At 44.8% G+C, this 15,540-nt stretch overlaps 1 protein-coding gene and 1 pseudogene across 1 annotated transcript; both read left to right on the forward strand.

Annotated features, from left to right (window-relative positions):
* The first annotated feature begins 3,012 nt into the window (after nt 1–3,012).
* LOC136497760 (probable metal-nicotianamine transporter YSL12) lies at nt 3,013–6,274 on the forward strand. Its single transcript, XM_066493615.1, is given in 6 exon segments — nt 3,013–3,171; nt 3,264–3,361; nt 4,497–4,631; nt 4,785–4,974; nt 5,063–5,593; nt 5,595–6,274. Coding segments are annotated over 6 exon segments (1,659 nt in total). The 5' UTR covers nt 3,013–3,033; the 3' UTR covers nt 6,162–6,274.
* Nucleotides 6,275–6,671: 397 nt separating this feature from the next.
* On the forward strand, nt 6,672–11,170 carry LOC136497210 (probable metal-nicotianamine transporter YSL11; annotated as a pseudogene).
* Nucleotides 11,171–15,540: the final 4,370 nt, after the last annotated feature.

Here is a 15,540-nt window from a genome sequence, read left to right on the forward strand (position 1 = left end):
GAGCTAGTTGGTTACTCCGACTCAGATTATGCGGGATGCAAGGTTGAAAGGAAGAGCACCTCGGGCACATGTTAATTATTGGGAAGATCACTTGTTTCATGGTCATCAAAGAAGCAAAATAGTGTTGCATTATCAACCGCCGAAAGCCGAATACATATCCGCCAGGTAGTTGTTGTGCACAAATACTCTGGATGAAGGCCACTTTGAGTGACTTTGGAATCAAGTTCAAGAAAGTGCCATTGCTATGTGACAATGAGAGTGCAATCAAGTTAACCAACAATCCGGTTCAACATGCAAGAACAAAGCACATTGATGTCCGCCACCATTTCATAAGAGATCACCAATAAAAAGAGGACATTTGCATTGAGAGTGTAGGCACTGAAGATCAACTTGCCGATATATTCACCAAGCCATTGGATAAGAAAAGGTTTTGCAAGCTGATGAATGAGTTGAACATATTGGATTTCTCAAATATGTGTTGATGCACCCCCCCACTTATATGACATGCCTCTCCTTCGAGTAATCCAAGGTAAAAGTTGATTGGCATGGCATACATCCTTACTAAGGACTTGTTTAGTGTATCTAGACATCTTTCACATTGAATAGGCTCATTCATGAAAATTAAATGAATTTAATGATTATATGGTATCACTATTGCTTCTATGCTTATTTTGATCTAGTGGTAGCATATGACATGTTTGTGGGCTTGTAAACCTAGTATTTAATTCTAGAAAATGAGCTATAAGTGTTTAACTCAACATGGTACAAGATAACCCTTATTTAGAGGTGTGAAGAAGCTTGTCCTTAGATCAAACTAAGTTAAATATTTTTGGCAAATGATCTAGATTGGACCAAGTTTGAGAAAATGATCCTCACCCCATTGATTGACATTGATAAATCTCAACCTATCTACATTTTAAACCTTTGTGGTCATTGATGACAAAAGAGGAGAAAAACAAAGATATTAGTGATATTAGTACATGAGGGAGAAAAATAAAGATATTAGTGTACTAAGATAGTGAAAAGACAACAAAGGGGGAGAACTTGACATAGGGGGAGAGATATGACAAAGGAAAGTGATCAATTAAAATTTTGAGCATACAAGTAGGGGGAGCAAGCTCATGAACTTGTATGATGCATTTGAATGTGCATTTCATATGTTTGCTTGCATGGCATAAGTTTTAAATTTCAATATCCATGCTTGTGTGGTGTATGCTAGTTGTAGGTTTGAATGATGAAATAAAAATCTAGCATGCATAGGTTATCTAGTGATTTCATTTCCAAGTGTTTCTAAGTGGTATCGAGCTAACCATGGTGCTAAGGATGGTATAATGGTGCACTCCGATTGGTATCACGCTTTCAAAGGTCCATCTTTTATACCTTAGCATCATTTGGTAGACATTGTCTCCTATATTTCCTATCTAAGCATATGTGCAAGCTTCAATCCAAACTCTTAGCACATATGTAGGGGAGCAATTGCTACCATATGGGATTCTTGAAACTTGTACATATCCTTTTACACATGGTAAATATGCTTGGGCAAGCAACATGTATTCAATTGAATTTCAATTCATATCTTTGTGAAAAGGGTTGTCATCAATTACCAAAAAGGGGGAGATTGAAAGCTCTAGTTTGGTTTTGGTGAATTGATGAAACCCTAAGTGCTAACCTAGTTTATCAAGTGATCATGAGATAGGTAGCACATTCCAAGTGGAGAAGCAAATGAAGATCATGACATGATGATGGTGATGCCATGGTGATGATCAAGTGCTTGGACTTGAAAAGAAGAAAGAGAAAAACAAAAGGCTCAAGGCAAAGGTATAAATTGTAGGAGCCATTTTGTTTTGGTGATCGAGACACTTAGTGAGTGTAGTCACATTTAGGATCGATAGCCGTACTATTAAGAGGGGTGAAACTCGTATCGAAATGCGGTTATCAAAGTGCCACTAGATGCTCTAACTCATTGCATATGCATTTAGGATCTAGTGGAGTGCTAACACCCTTGAAAATATTTGTGAAAATATGCTAACACATGTGCACAAGGTGATACACTTGGTGGTTGGCATATTTGAGCAAGGGTTAGGAACTTCACCGGCGGAGTGTCCGCCCGTAGAGTGCGGACAGTCCGACGGTGCCACCAGCGCCCTAGACATAAAAGACAGAGGTCACTGTAAGTAACCGAACGCTGGTCTCGGTAGGACCGGCACGTCCAGTCAGTAGAATCAGCGAAGACGCTGGCCTCAGCACGTGACTGATGGAAACTTTATCCTTCAGTCACCACTCCTCCCCATCGGACGAGTGGACAGGACAAACAAGGCGAGCGGGTGAGCTGATGTAGATTTTGTGTGTGACGCCGGCGTGCTTGACCTTGACCCGGATGGTGGGCACCGGCTTCATGTTGGGCGATGGCTCGTCGTTGCCTGCCCCTCTTCTACACGAGCAGCTCGTCGGGCTGCACCGCCCATACCTCCTCCGCCGGCACCTTGCCGCCATTTCCTCCACCGCCGCCGGCTGCAGCCACAGTCGCCGGCGCCTCCTACGTCGACCCCAGATTCACCGGTGCGCCCTTCCTGCTCTTGGGATTCACCCCCAGCTTGCTCACCGCCTCCTGCTCGCTCCCTCCCCCTTTGTTTCGCGTATCGCAACGAACTTGGTCGCCAGCCGGACCTCCTCGGCAATGGCGCGAACCAAAGCCCAGCTAGCTAGCTAGCCAGACGGCCGGCGAACACGATGGCAGGTGGGCAACGGGGATTGGAGGGAGAAGCCAAGGAAGAAGACCGATGGACGGAACGGACGGATGGATGGACAGCGAATACCCAAGAGGAGGAAAAAATCGGACGGAGGAGGAAGGTGCCTGATGGATTTGTAGGATAGCAACCAACTGCCGTCAAGTAAATCTGTTTATTTATTTTTAAATGGAGTCAGGAGCAGTGTCACTTTCTCCTATACTCATCTTTATGTGAAAAGAAATGTGCTAAATTGTGTACTAATCCATTCTGACTGATAGGTGGATTTGGCACATACTTGTCTGGCATGAGCGAAACGATCGCCAAGCAAGCAACAGAGGCTGACAATCCTCAAAATGTCAGAAATCCTCACATCGGATGGATGATAGGGTTTCTCTTCCTTGCCAGTTTTATTGGCCTATTTGTTCTTGTGCCTCTAAGAAAGGTAAACATTTCAATCGTTTCTGTGCATAATACTCTTGTAGCATCACTATATAGCACATACCAACTAATCGTCAACTGAAATCATCGGTACAGGTTATGATTGTTGACTACAAGCTTACATATCCTAGCGGCACAGCAACTGCTTATCTCATCAATGGTTTCCACACGCCAGAGGGTGCCAAGCTTGCAAAGTAAATTGTCTTGGTGTTGTTTTCCTTGCTGTTTTAGTTATTATTATCTGTGGCACTAGGCGTAAAGCAATGTTACTGAATGCATAAATTGTATTTTTCAGGAAACAAGTAAAACAACAACAACAATAACAACAACAACAATATAGTCTTTCAGTCCAAGCAAGTTAGGGATAGGCTAGAGTTGAAACCTACTAAGAGGCACTTCAATAGCTACTTTCTAAGCACTCCTATTCAAACATAAATATCTAGGTACATCCCAAGCTTTCAAATCTCTTTTTATTGCCTCTCCTATATCAATTTCGGTCTTCCTCTACCTCTTATTATATTATTAGCTTGGCTTAGGACTCCACAATGCATTGGTGCCTCTGTAGGTCTTCTTTGGACATGGCCAAACCATCCTCAACCGATGTTGGACAAGCTTTTCTTCAATTGGTGCTACCTCTAGGCGATCACGTATATCATCGTTCCGAACTCGGTCCATTCTTGTGTGACCGCAAATCCATCGCAACATACGCATTTCTACAACACTCAGTTGTTGAACATGTTGAATCTTAGTAGGCCAACATTCTGCTTCATACAACATAGCTAGGTCTAATCACCGTTCTATAGAACTTGCCTTTTAGCTTTTGTGGTACCCTCTTGTCACAGAGAATGCCAGAAGCTTGTCGCCACTTGATCCACTCTGCTTTGATTCTATGGCTAACGTTCGCATCAATATCTCCATCCCTCTGTAGCATCGATCCTAGATACCAAAATGTATTCTTCTTAGGCACTACTTGACCTTCCAAACTCACATCTCCCTCCTCCTGTACAACTTCGCAAAAGTCGCATCTCATGTATTCGTTTTAGTTCTGCTCAATCTAAAACCTTTAGACTCAAGGGTCTGCCGCCATAACTCTAGTTTCCTATTTACTCCCGTCTGGCTTTCGTCCACTAACACTACATTATCAGCGAACAACATACACCAAGGGATATCCCCTTGTATATTCCTAGTAACCTCATCCATTACCAAGGCAAAGATATACGGGCTTAAGGCTGACCCTTGATGAAGTACAATTTTAATTGGGAAGTAATTTGTGTTACCATCGTTTGTTCGAACACTAGTCACAACATTGTTGTACATGTCCTTGATGAGGAAACAAGTAAAAACTCTTGGAAAATTCTTCTTGTATAGCTTCCTTTGGGCCTTTTTCCAGTGGTTCTACACTGGTGGAGATAATTGTGGATTTCAGAACTTCCCTACATTAGGCCTTCAAGCTTATAAGAACAGGTCAGAGCATTGAACTATCCTGGTTCAGAAAAATAGCATTCACTATTGCTTGGCGCAAATAATTATCTAACGGTAGCTTATAGCATTCTGAATGTACCAGTTTAGGACACTGATGAAACGGCTTCCATACTGAACTTCTAATTTCGTGTTCAGGTTTTACTTCGATTTCTCTCCTACCTATGTTGGAGTTGGGATGATATGCCCGCACATTGTGAACGTGTCTGTTCTACTGGGAGGCATACTTTCCTGGGGAATAATGTGGCCTCTCATTCGCAACAAGAAGGGGTGTTGGTACCCAGCCAGTCTCTCAGAAAGCAGTCTTCATGGACTGCAAGGTTACAGGGTAAAGATCCATACAATCATCCATCTTTAGTTTTAACACCTGTTATAATCATCCAAGCTGCTAATCTGGAAATTCCTGACTAGTGCAGGTTTTTATATCCATCGCTATAATTCTTGGAGACGGCCTGTACAACTTTGTGAAGGTGCTCATTCGCACTACCACTGCGTTTATATCAATGATGAAGAAAAACAGCACACTTCCGGTTTCAAACAATGGCAGCCCCATCACTGAAGCTGTTTTCTTTGATGACGAACGCCGCACGGAGCTGTTTCTGAAAGATCAGATCCCCAGATCAGTTGCCTATGGAGGGTACGTGGCTGTCGCTGCCATCTCAATCGGCACTCTTCCTCAGGTCTTCCCGCAGCTCAAGTGGTACTACATCCTGGTCGCATACGTATTTGCACCTGTGTTGGCCTTCTGCAACGCCTACGGGATTGGCCTCACCGACTGGTCCCTCGCGTCCACCTACGGCAAGCTTGCCATCTTAATCTTCGGCGCTTGGGCTGGCGCGTCCAACGGCGGTGTCCTCGGCGGGCTCGCCGCCTGCGGCGTGATGATGAGCATCGTGTCGACGGCCGCCGACCTGATGCAGGACTTCAAGACCGGGTACCTGACGCTGGGCGTCGCCCAGGTCGATGTTCATCAGCCAGGTGATCGTCACGGCCATGGGCCGCGTCATCGCGCCCTGCGTCTTCTGGCTCTTCTACAAGGCCTTCACCGACATCGGCATCAGCGGCAGCGAGTACCCGGCGCCCTACGCCATCGTGTACCGGAACATGGCCATCCTCGGCATGGACGGCTTCTCGTCGCTCCCCAAGAACTGTCTCACCCTCTGCTACATCTTCTTCGCGGCGGCCATCGTCGTGAACCTGATCAGGGACCTGGTGCCGAAGAAGGTCGCCAGGTTCATCCCGCTGCCGATGGCCATGGCGATCCCATTCTACATCGGGTCCTACTTCACCATCAACATGTTCGTCGGCACCGTGATCCTCTTCGCGTGGCAGATGATCAACAGGGCCAAAACCGATGCGTTCGGGCCTGCGGTTGCGTCCAGGCCGATCTGCGGCGACGGCATCTGGACCCTGCCACAGTCCATTCTTGCGCTCGCCAAGGTGAAGCCGCCGATCTGCATGAAGTTCCTGTCCAGGTCGGTGAACTCCCAAGTGGACGGCTTCCTCAGAAATTAAGCTGTGAAAATTACGATCTGTCAGCAGTCAGCATGAATCACAAGTGTATATTGTGTTGATGCACCATGCTATAAAATGTACCGGGATGGGTAAATGTTGTTTCGTCACGATCTGCTTTTGCTGTACCTACATGAGTAAGTACACTAGTCGTAGGATCGGAATTGCCAAACTAAGGTTTGCCGTATACGCACCAGCAATATGGTACCAAGTACCAACACGCAACAGCTGTATGTTACCTGGGTTCAAATTTCAATTTCACAACCGTATCTCGTCATATATCGTCCATATCTACAAGGTTAAACCAAAACGTTTTGACTCGAATTTCCCTTCTCCAAGCGAAAGAACATCTGGGCCGTGCAATCCCGATCGGAGGGCTGCTACCAGCACCAGCCCGCTGCCCACCAGAATCCCGGAGCCCGATCGTGACGCAACTGGATTCCAACTAGCTTCCAATAAATACGCCGATTACCAAGCATCAACCGAGTCATCACGAACCATTAGACAACCACCATGGCGACTGGCATCGCCGCCGCCAGCGCGGGAGCCGACGCCTTGGAGTCAGGCGCCAGCCTGTTGCGGCGACGCCACGCCGGCGGCCTTGCGGTCGCGGACGACGACGATGACGGGCCCGGCAATGCCGAGGAGGTGGTGGTGGCCTCGGTGGAGCAGGCGTTCGCGGACAAGCCCGTGTCGTTGTGGCAGGAACAGCTGACGGTGCGCGCCTTCGTGGTGGGGTTCATCCTCTCCATCTTGTTCAGCGTCATCGTAATGAAGCTGAATCTCACTACCGGCGTCAATCCCCTCGCTCAACGTCTCCGCCAGCCTTCTCGGCTTCTTCCTCGTCCGCCTCTGGACGAAAGCAATCGAGAGCATGGGCTTGCTCAAGCAGCCCTTTACGCGACAGGAGAACACCGTCATCCAGACCTGCGTCGTCTCTGCCTATGGCCTCGCCTTTAGTGGTAAAACCCCCAAACCCGAGAGTGCTTTCGTCATTACTAACTAGGTTGTTTCTCTGCGTTCTCTTCCTCGTCAATTTTGTTAGATCAACAAGTTTCGGTGCATCACCAGTGGAAAAGCGCGGCTCTTTTTTTTTCTGTTCTGAGATTGAATCTACAGATTAGATCTATGCACAATAGTATTCACAACTCCCTTTTATAGGGAGAAGAATACTGACTTTTCACGAAACAGATTTCAAATATCGATAAACATGGGGATCTGAAATATACATGGTGGATCTTTCATCAGAGATTAAAAATTCCGACTGTGGGCAAGACTGTGAATTCTTTTAGCTTTTACATTGCATGATGATTGCTACAAATTTTCTTGTTACTTTTCGAATTGTGAAATATCAAATAAAACAATATAAAATTTTAGCCTTAATTCATCACAAAATTCCAATTGAACAGGTGGGTTTGGCAGTTACCTATTTGGTATGAGTCGAAGCATTGCTGAGCAAGCAACAGAGGCCAATGATGCCCAGAATATCAAGGATCCTCACCTCGGATGGATGATAGGGTTTATGTTCCTCGTCAGTTTTGTTGGACTATTCGTTCTGGTTCCTCTGAGAAAGGTAGATGCTTCTTTTTACACTAATTCTTGAGGGATAACAGTATGTTAAAACAACCTTTCTATGGTTATGTCAACTGAAGTAAATGCTTTCAGGTTATGATTGTCGATTACAAGCTGACCTACCCTAGTGGAACTGCAACCGCTTACCTCATCAACGGATTCCACACCCCCCAGGGTGCCGAACGTGCAAAGTAGGCAACATGAACTCTGCTAGCCTGTCATTATTAAAAATCAACATGTGTTTATATTGATAATAATGTAATCTATTTCAGGAAGCAAGTTCGAACCTTGGGCAAGTACTTCTCACTCAGTTTCCTTTGGGCCTTCTTCCAGTGGTTCTACACAGCTGGGGATGATTGTGGATTCGCTTCCTTCCCATCACTCGGCCTTGAAGCTTACAAAAACAAGTCAGTACCACTACATCCCGGTCTCAGATTCAAACAATGCTAAATTTTTGAGAGAGTAGCTCCACACTCTTTTATTATATTACCATGCAGTCATGGACTAATGCATGCAGTCTTTATTTAGTCTATCTAGCTTAGGAGTTGTCTGCTGGTTATTGTTATTTTTATGATATTATGATCTCATATACGATTTGTTATAATTCCATTGTCTTTAATTACTTATAAAAAAATATTTGCTGTTTTACAGGTTTTATTTTGATTTCTCAGCTACTTATGTTGGTGTTGGAATGATATGCCCATATATTGTAAATGTGTCTCTTCTTCTTGGAGGCATCATTTCGTGGGGAGTAATGTGGCCACTTATCAGCACAAAGAAAGGAAGTTGGTACCCCGAATCTCTTCCTGATAGCAGTCTACACGGACTTAATGGTTACAAGGTGAATTACAGTTGGTGATTTCATTCAAAAAATAAATAAATTACAATGGGTCATACTAGAATTCAGAATTTTGCGTTTTCACAGCTACTAAGAACTGACGACGTATAATTGCAGGTGTTTATAACCATAGCCGTAATTCTTGGGGATGGCCTGTACAACTTCTTGAAAGTATTCGGTCACACAATAGGAGCATTCATATCAATGTATTGGAAGAAACATGCAAACGCACTTCCTGTGTCGGACAATGGGGCCCCTCCCGCCACAACTGAAACTGAGTCATTTGACGACAAGCGTCGCATTGAGCTATTCGTTAAGGATCAGATTCCCAAGTCAGTTGCTTTGGGTGGTTATGTCTGTCTGGCAGCTATAACGATCGGCTGTCTCCCTTTCGTCATCCCCCAGATCAAGTGGTACCACATTTTGGTGGCATACATCTTTGCACCTATACTAGCCTTCTGCAATGCCTATGGATGCGGCCTAACAGATTGGTCCCTCGCCAGCACCTATGGCAAGCTTGCAATCTTTGTCATTGGTGCATGGGCCGGGGCTTCACATGGCGGAGTGCTTGTTGGATTAGCTGCATGCGGTGTCATGATGAGCATTGTGGGAACAGCTTCTGATCTGATGCAAGACTTCAAGACCGGGTACCTGACTCTAGCCTCGCCAAGGTCCATGTTCATCAGCCAGGGGATAGGCACTGCCATTGGATGTGTTACTGCACCATGTGTCTTCTGGTTGTTTTACAAGTCCTTTGATATTGGTGCTACTGGCGGCGCTTATCACCACCGGAGACCGGCGATTTGCCGAGTGCCTAATGTACTCGGCAAAGGCTACTTTGCCGAGCGCAGCACTCGGCAAAGAGCCTCCAGTAAAAAAATCCGTCGGCAAAGAATTCTTTGCCGAGTGCTTTTTATCGGGCACTCGGCAAAGAGTCTTTACCGAGTGCCGACACTCGGCAAAGTTGAAACCGAAAAAAAAACCCGAAAAAAATGGGGAAAAAATGGAAAAAAAATGAATTTTTTAATCGGTGGAGGCTCCCACCGGCCAGCGCTCCGCCCATCTCCGGCATTTTTCGAGTAAATTTCGTAGCAACGCGGCCGACGGGATTCGAACCCGCGACCTCCCCCTTCGCGCGAACCTCCTCTATGACTACACCACACTGTCACTTGTGTCTGGATTCCGTTTTAGTTCCTAACGTATTATACTAAACCGAGTGTAAATTGCTTGTTTGAGGCCCTAAACTGAATTCAAATAAAAAAGTTGTAAACTACAAAGTTTCATAACTTTTCGAAGATCTACACTTTTAGTTTAGGAAGTTTTTCCATCCGAGGTCGTTTACAAAATTTGAATTTTAAAATTTTGAAATTCAAACGCAGTTTTGCATGACAAGATTATTTCAAATCAAAAAGTTGCCAACTACAATGTTTCATAACTTTTCGAGATCTACAGAGTTTATTTTGGTTGTTTTTCCATCCGAGGTCGATTTGAAAAGTTCGAATTTTAAATTTTTGAAATTCAAACACAGTTTTGCATGACAAAATGATTTCAAATCAAAAAGTTGCCAACTACAATGTTTCATAACTTTTCGAGATCTACAAAGTTTATTTTGGTTGTTTTTCCATCCGAGGTCGTTTGAAAAGTTCAAATTTTAAATTTTTAAAATTCAAACACAGTTTTACATGACAAGATGATTTCAAATTAAAAAGTTGCCAATTACAAAGTTTTATAACTTTTCGAGATATACAAAGTTTATTTTGGTTGTTTAATCATCTGTTCATCCGACATGGTCGTTCTAACATTATTCACAAAACTTATATATCTCTCTTGTAGTTTCATAAACTACAAGAGAGATAGGTTAGATTTGTAAACAAATTTACTTTCACTTTGTCATATGAAGAAAAGACCAAAACAAACATTGTACATCTTGATGAGTTATACAACTTTGTAGTCGAAAACTTTTTCATTTGAATTAATTTACTGCTTCAAAATGTGCTTTGAAATTTTCTTTACCGAGTGTAAAAAAAAACACTCGGCAAAGAGCTTCTTTGCCGAGTGTAAAAAAAAAACGCTCGGCAAAGGCGTCTTTACCGAGTGCCCGAAAAACAACGCTCGGCAAACCATTTGACACTCGGCAAAGAGCCGGTCTCCGGTAGTGTATCCAGCACCTTACGCCATCATGTACCGTAATATGTCAATCCTGGGCGTGGATGGACTGTCCTTGCTTCCAAAGAACTGCCTCACGCTATGCTACATTTTCTTTGCTATTTCCTTCGCCATCAATTTGATCAAGGATCTGGTGCCACAGAAGGTTGCGAAGTTCATCCCCATCCCCATGGCAGCAGCAATTCCTTTCTACCTTGGACCATACTTCGCTATTGATATGTTCTTGGGCAGTGTGATACTCTTCGTTTGGGAATGGAAGAACAAAGCTGAAGCAGACTCGTTCGCACCGGCTGTTGCATCAGGCTTGATGTGTGGTGATGGGCTCTGGGCACTGCCCCAGGCTGTTCTTTCTCTAGCCAATGTGAACCCTCCTATTTGCACCAAGTTTTTGTCGAGGTCTGTGAATGCTAAAGTGGACACCTTCCTTGGGAACTAGATGGGTGAGAGTTTGATCGGAGTAGAGTTCTCTTTCTTTTGTAAGATAAGATGAAGTGGTTAAATAATTCTAGTCATGTAAATTTATATTGGTCCAGTTGGGCAGTGGTCATATTTTGTTTTAGTATTCAAGCACAATTGGATATTTTTTTTTCTGATTTGCCTAGTACTGTAATTTTCTGCACTACCGGAAACTGTGGCTTTGCCGTGTGCCATAGGCACTCGGCAAAGCCCACAAAACACTCGACAAAGAATTTACCGAGTGTAACACTCGACAAACAGCACACGACATCTACAGTGCCAGCAACCGTCTCTTTGTCGAGTGTTTTCTATCAGGCACTCGACAAACACTTTACCGAGAGCTGAAACCGACGCTCGGCGTAAAAAAAGTAACTCGACGGCGCGGAGACGGTCATGACGCGTTTGCCGAGTGCCCGGGATTTGACACTCGACAAACCTGCCTTATTTGCCGAGTGTCAAATCCCGGGCACTCGGCAAACCTGCCTTCTTTGCTGAGTGTCAAATACTGAACACTCGGCAAAGACTGGCCCAGAACGTACAAATGTTGGCTTATTTGCCGAGTGTCACTGCGTAGACACTCGGCAAAGAGTCATTTTAGTCTCAGAATGCACAGAAATTTGCCACGTGTCCGCTTTGCCGGGTGTTTTTACCCTAGCACTCGGCAAACGACCTCTTTGCCGAGTGTAACACTCGGCAAAACGACCATATATTCCCTGTTTTTATTGTTCGGTCACGTATAACGTACCCCACTCAAATAAACATTACAGGCATCACACATAGTTCACAATAAGTATCACAATGAGCATCATAGACAGTTCATATAAATATATCGACAACACATAAATGCAAATAAACTTCAGAATCACTAGTAGGTTCATTCACAACCACAAATAGTCACAAGTAGTCACAGGTAATCCACAAATACAAATGCAAATAAAATCACAAGTAGTCACTTAGGCCACGGGTTCCACTACGACCACGCTGGGTCATGAGGCTTATTCGATGCCGCCGATTGATTCTGCCCAAAGGAGAAGAGATTGCATGTGTGAGACAAGATTAAACAACACGTATGGTCTCTCTGCTGCCTAACTAGTATAACCCTTGCAACTATCAGCAATATCTTCTCAGTTGCATTGTGCTCTAGTATGATTGCTTAAGTACTAGTTGGTAACAAACATATAGCATTAGTCATTAAGTTTCTAGTGTCTGGACATCTTTGTAAGATTGATTCTGTATAAACTAGAAACGGTGATTATAAGGTTGTAAAGTGACTCACAGTGCCTGAAACAGTATTTGGAGCAGGTTGAGGAGGAGGGACTGGCATCGGTGGCAGAGGTTGACCGATTGCAGCGTAAACACCCCTCGTATATTCAAACATTTGTAGCCGCTCCGCCTCCATCCTCTGCCGCTCTGCCTCCATCTTCGCCTCTAGCTCCTCCCGGTGTCTCGTTTCTTGTTCCAGCTGAGCCTACAATATTTCATCCTAATGTTACAATGCAATGCAAAAGTATGTAAAAATCAATGAACGATGAATAAAATAGAAATAAGCCTGGAGTGCGTTCATCTGGAACCATGTAGAGTCCGACCATGGGCGTATCGCCGGGCTGGAACTCATGCTCCATGCTTGAATCTGGGAGAGAGTGGGAGTACTGACCGTGTCGATTGTGTCATCGCCAATCCAGAACCGGCCATGCTTCTTGCCTCCTCCCGCCCTTATGACCACTTCTCCATCAAGGTCATGGGCGTTTGGATCATACTCTGGGCCATGGACCGCCCTTGCCATCGATGTGTATCCATCGAGGCAGCTGCGGACGGACTCGCTGCTGTACGCCGAGGGCGGGTCCTCTGGGTTGTAGGCGACTGTCGGCCGTCGCTTTGTCCTTATGGGCCAAAGCATATGCCATGAACTAGGAGCAAGGCTCGCCACCATGTGCCGCCGACTGCAAAAAAACAATATGATTAGAAATTATGCAGAGTTGAGCGTTAGAATAAAGAAATGAATTCGCGTACCCATCTAGCAGCGTATTATGAGAGGTTGAGGTTGCCTTGATGGTGTGGTGCACCCAGCATCAGCAAACTCCGCTCCCGGCAAGCAGTTGTGATTCTCCTCCCACAGTGGGGTCGCACCACCTGTCCACCATCCGAGCCCAGCACTGGAGATCATAGGCGCACCACCACGGAGGCACCTACGTCATCAAGTATATGACATATAAGAAGATAAAATTAAGCATAATTAATATAAAAAAATAAGTATTAATGTTCTATATTTACCTTCAGTTATTGTTCTAGGGTCAGCCTCATGGTTCTTGCCGCACTTTTAGGGAGCCTCACTCTAAGAATTTCCGCGTGGTATTAGATCACGGCCTGGATATGTAACACCCTAGGTGTTAAGCTTGCATTTATCCTTGGCATTGCATGAGTACAAACATCATTGATCATTCATGAGCATGAGTATTTCAAATATTATCTCTATGTTTGCTTATATTGCATGTATTGTCACTAAAATGCTTTACATATACTAGGGTTTACATGTAACCAATGTATAAAATGATTGTGGAACCCTAGGAGTACCTTAAACATGTTTAGAATATCACATGGAACAACTTTGGTATTCATGACTAAGGATAGTTTGGTCTCTAAGTCATAGCTATAGTGTAAATCATTATTTTCAAGTTGTATGTTTGACTGGAGTTGAACATCATGTTAGAAACTTTGCATGGCTATGCACCCTAAAACAAAGTTGTAGAACTCAAGTAGTGTAAACAACTTTTATTTTTGGGTCATAGTCTAGTTTAGCTCCTAACATGCTTGAATTTGGATCACAAAAATCAACTCAGTGCTGTTTTTCAAACTTGGAAAAATTTCTAAGTCTAACTGCTTTTACAGTGTTGATGTGTCCTACTTTGTGATGATTTAATTCCCTAACCATTGTGAATTAGGAGATGAGTTCTAAAGTAATTTTGTAGCCTTCACTTAGATCTCCAACTTTTATTAATAGAGTTTGTGCTAACTAATCACAGTTTAGGAGCTTGGAAGGGTTGATTTCACGTGTTGTCAGGTTGGCCATCGGGCTCTGATGGCCGCCGTCATCTCGCCGTGGGTGGCCGACCACATCAGGCCACGGACACCGCATGGCGGCCATACCCCGACAATGACTCGGCTGGTCAGGCCACGATGGGCACAAAGGTGCCCCGTGCCCGCTCGTTCACGCCCATGCCCGCATTCACTTTCTACTGCTCTCTCTCGTGCTCGCAGCGGAGCTGCTATCGCCGATGTGCCACCATGCTGCTCCGCCGTCACCTAGCGCCCGTGCCACCGCACCATTGCTGTCTCCATCTAGTAGTTAGCTTTGCCATCTTCCTCTCTACCTCCTCGAGGCAGTAGCAGGGTCGTGCAAGCCACGGTGAGGGTGAATTCACCATTCTTGCCCTCGCCGGAATCTTGGCTTCCATGGCCGCCTTCACGGCGAGCTCACCGCTGCTCAGCTCCCTTGTGCCTTCCTTCTTCTCTTTTGTGTTAGAGCTTGGTTAGGGTGTGTCCTAGCTTGTAGCGTGACCCTACGACAAATTGTTGCCTTGTCGGTGCAGAACACGATGGCCAGTGCCGCCGCGCTCTCGCCAACGCACCACCACGCACGCGGACAGACCCCATCGACGCATCCCAACTAACCTAGGTAGCCTCGATAGATTCGCGTGGTCACCGTGGAGCCCATGCACTTCTTGTCGGGCCTTGCCGTGTACAGTAATGGCCGGCGCACCTCCGCGTAGCGCTGCCGTGCCGCCATGGCTGGTGACGAGCACGCTCCGGTGTGTTCGTGCCTCCACTACTTGTACTAGTAGACGCGGGTGATTGAGTAGAGCACGATGGTGGGGTTGGTTTCATCGGAAAGCTCGCCGTCAGCGAGCTAGCGCCGGTCAACCATCGTGCCCTGTTTCGGTTCACTGACATGTGGGGTCCACTGACCCGTGGGTCCCATGCGTCAGCGAGTACAATTTAGGGTTTTGTTATTTATTTTCTAGATTTTTGTACTAACTTTGGAAAATCATATCTAGAGCTAGGAGTGTCCAATTTTGGTGAACCAAATTTTATTAGATTCCTCATAAAGTGTAGTATTTTATAAAAATATGAAATGTATTGTTTCTAGTATTTTTAAAGGTGACTAAAATGTAGCTAGATTAGTGCTTTTTGAATGCTTGCAATCTTGTAAAATGTGTAACTTGAGCTAGGAATGTGATAAAATTGTGATTCCAATTTTGCTAGTCTTGTTTTGACATGCTCTAGCTAGGAAAAATAATAAACTTGCAGTGGACTTGATTGAAGTAGGGTCTTTCTATTTATCTATTAATAAAT

Source organism: Miscanthus floridulus, chromosome 12, assembly GCF_019320115.1.
Source record: "Miscanthus floridulus cultivar M001 chromosome 12, ASM1932011v1, whole genome shotgun sequence".
NCBI classification, from domain to species: Eukaryota; Viridiplantae; Streptophyta; class Magnoliopsida; order Poales; family Poaceae; genus Miscanthus; species Miscanthus floridulus.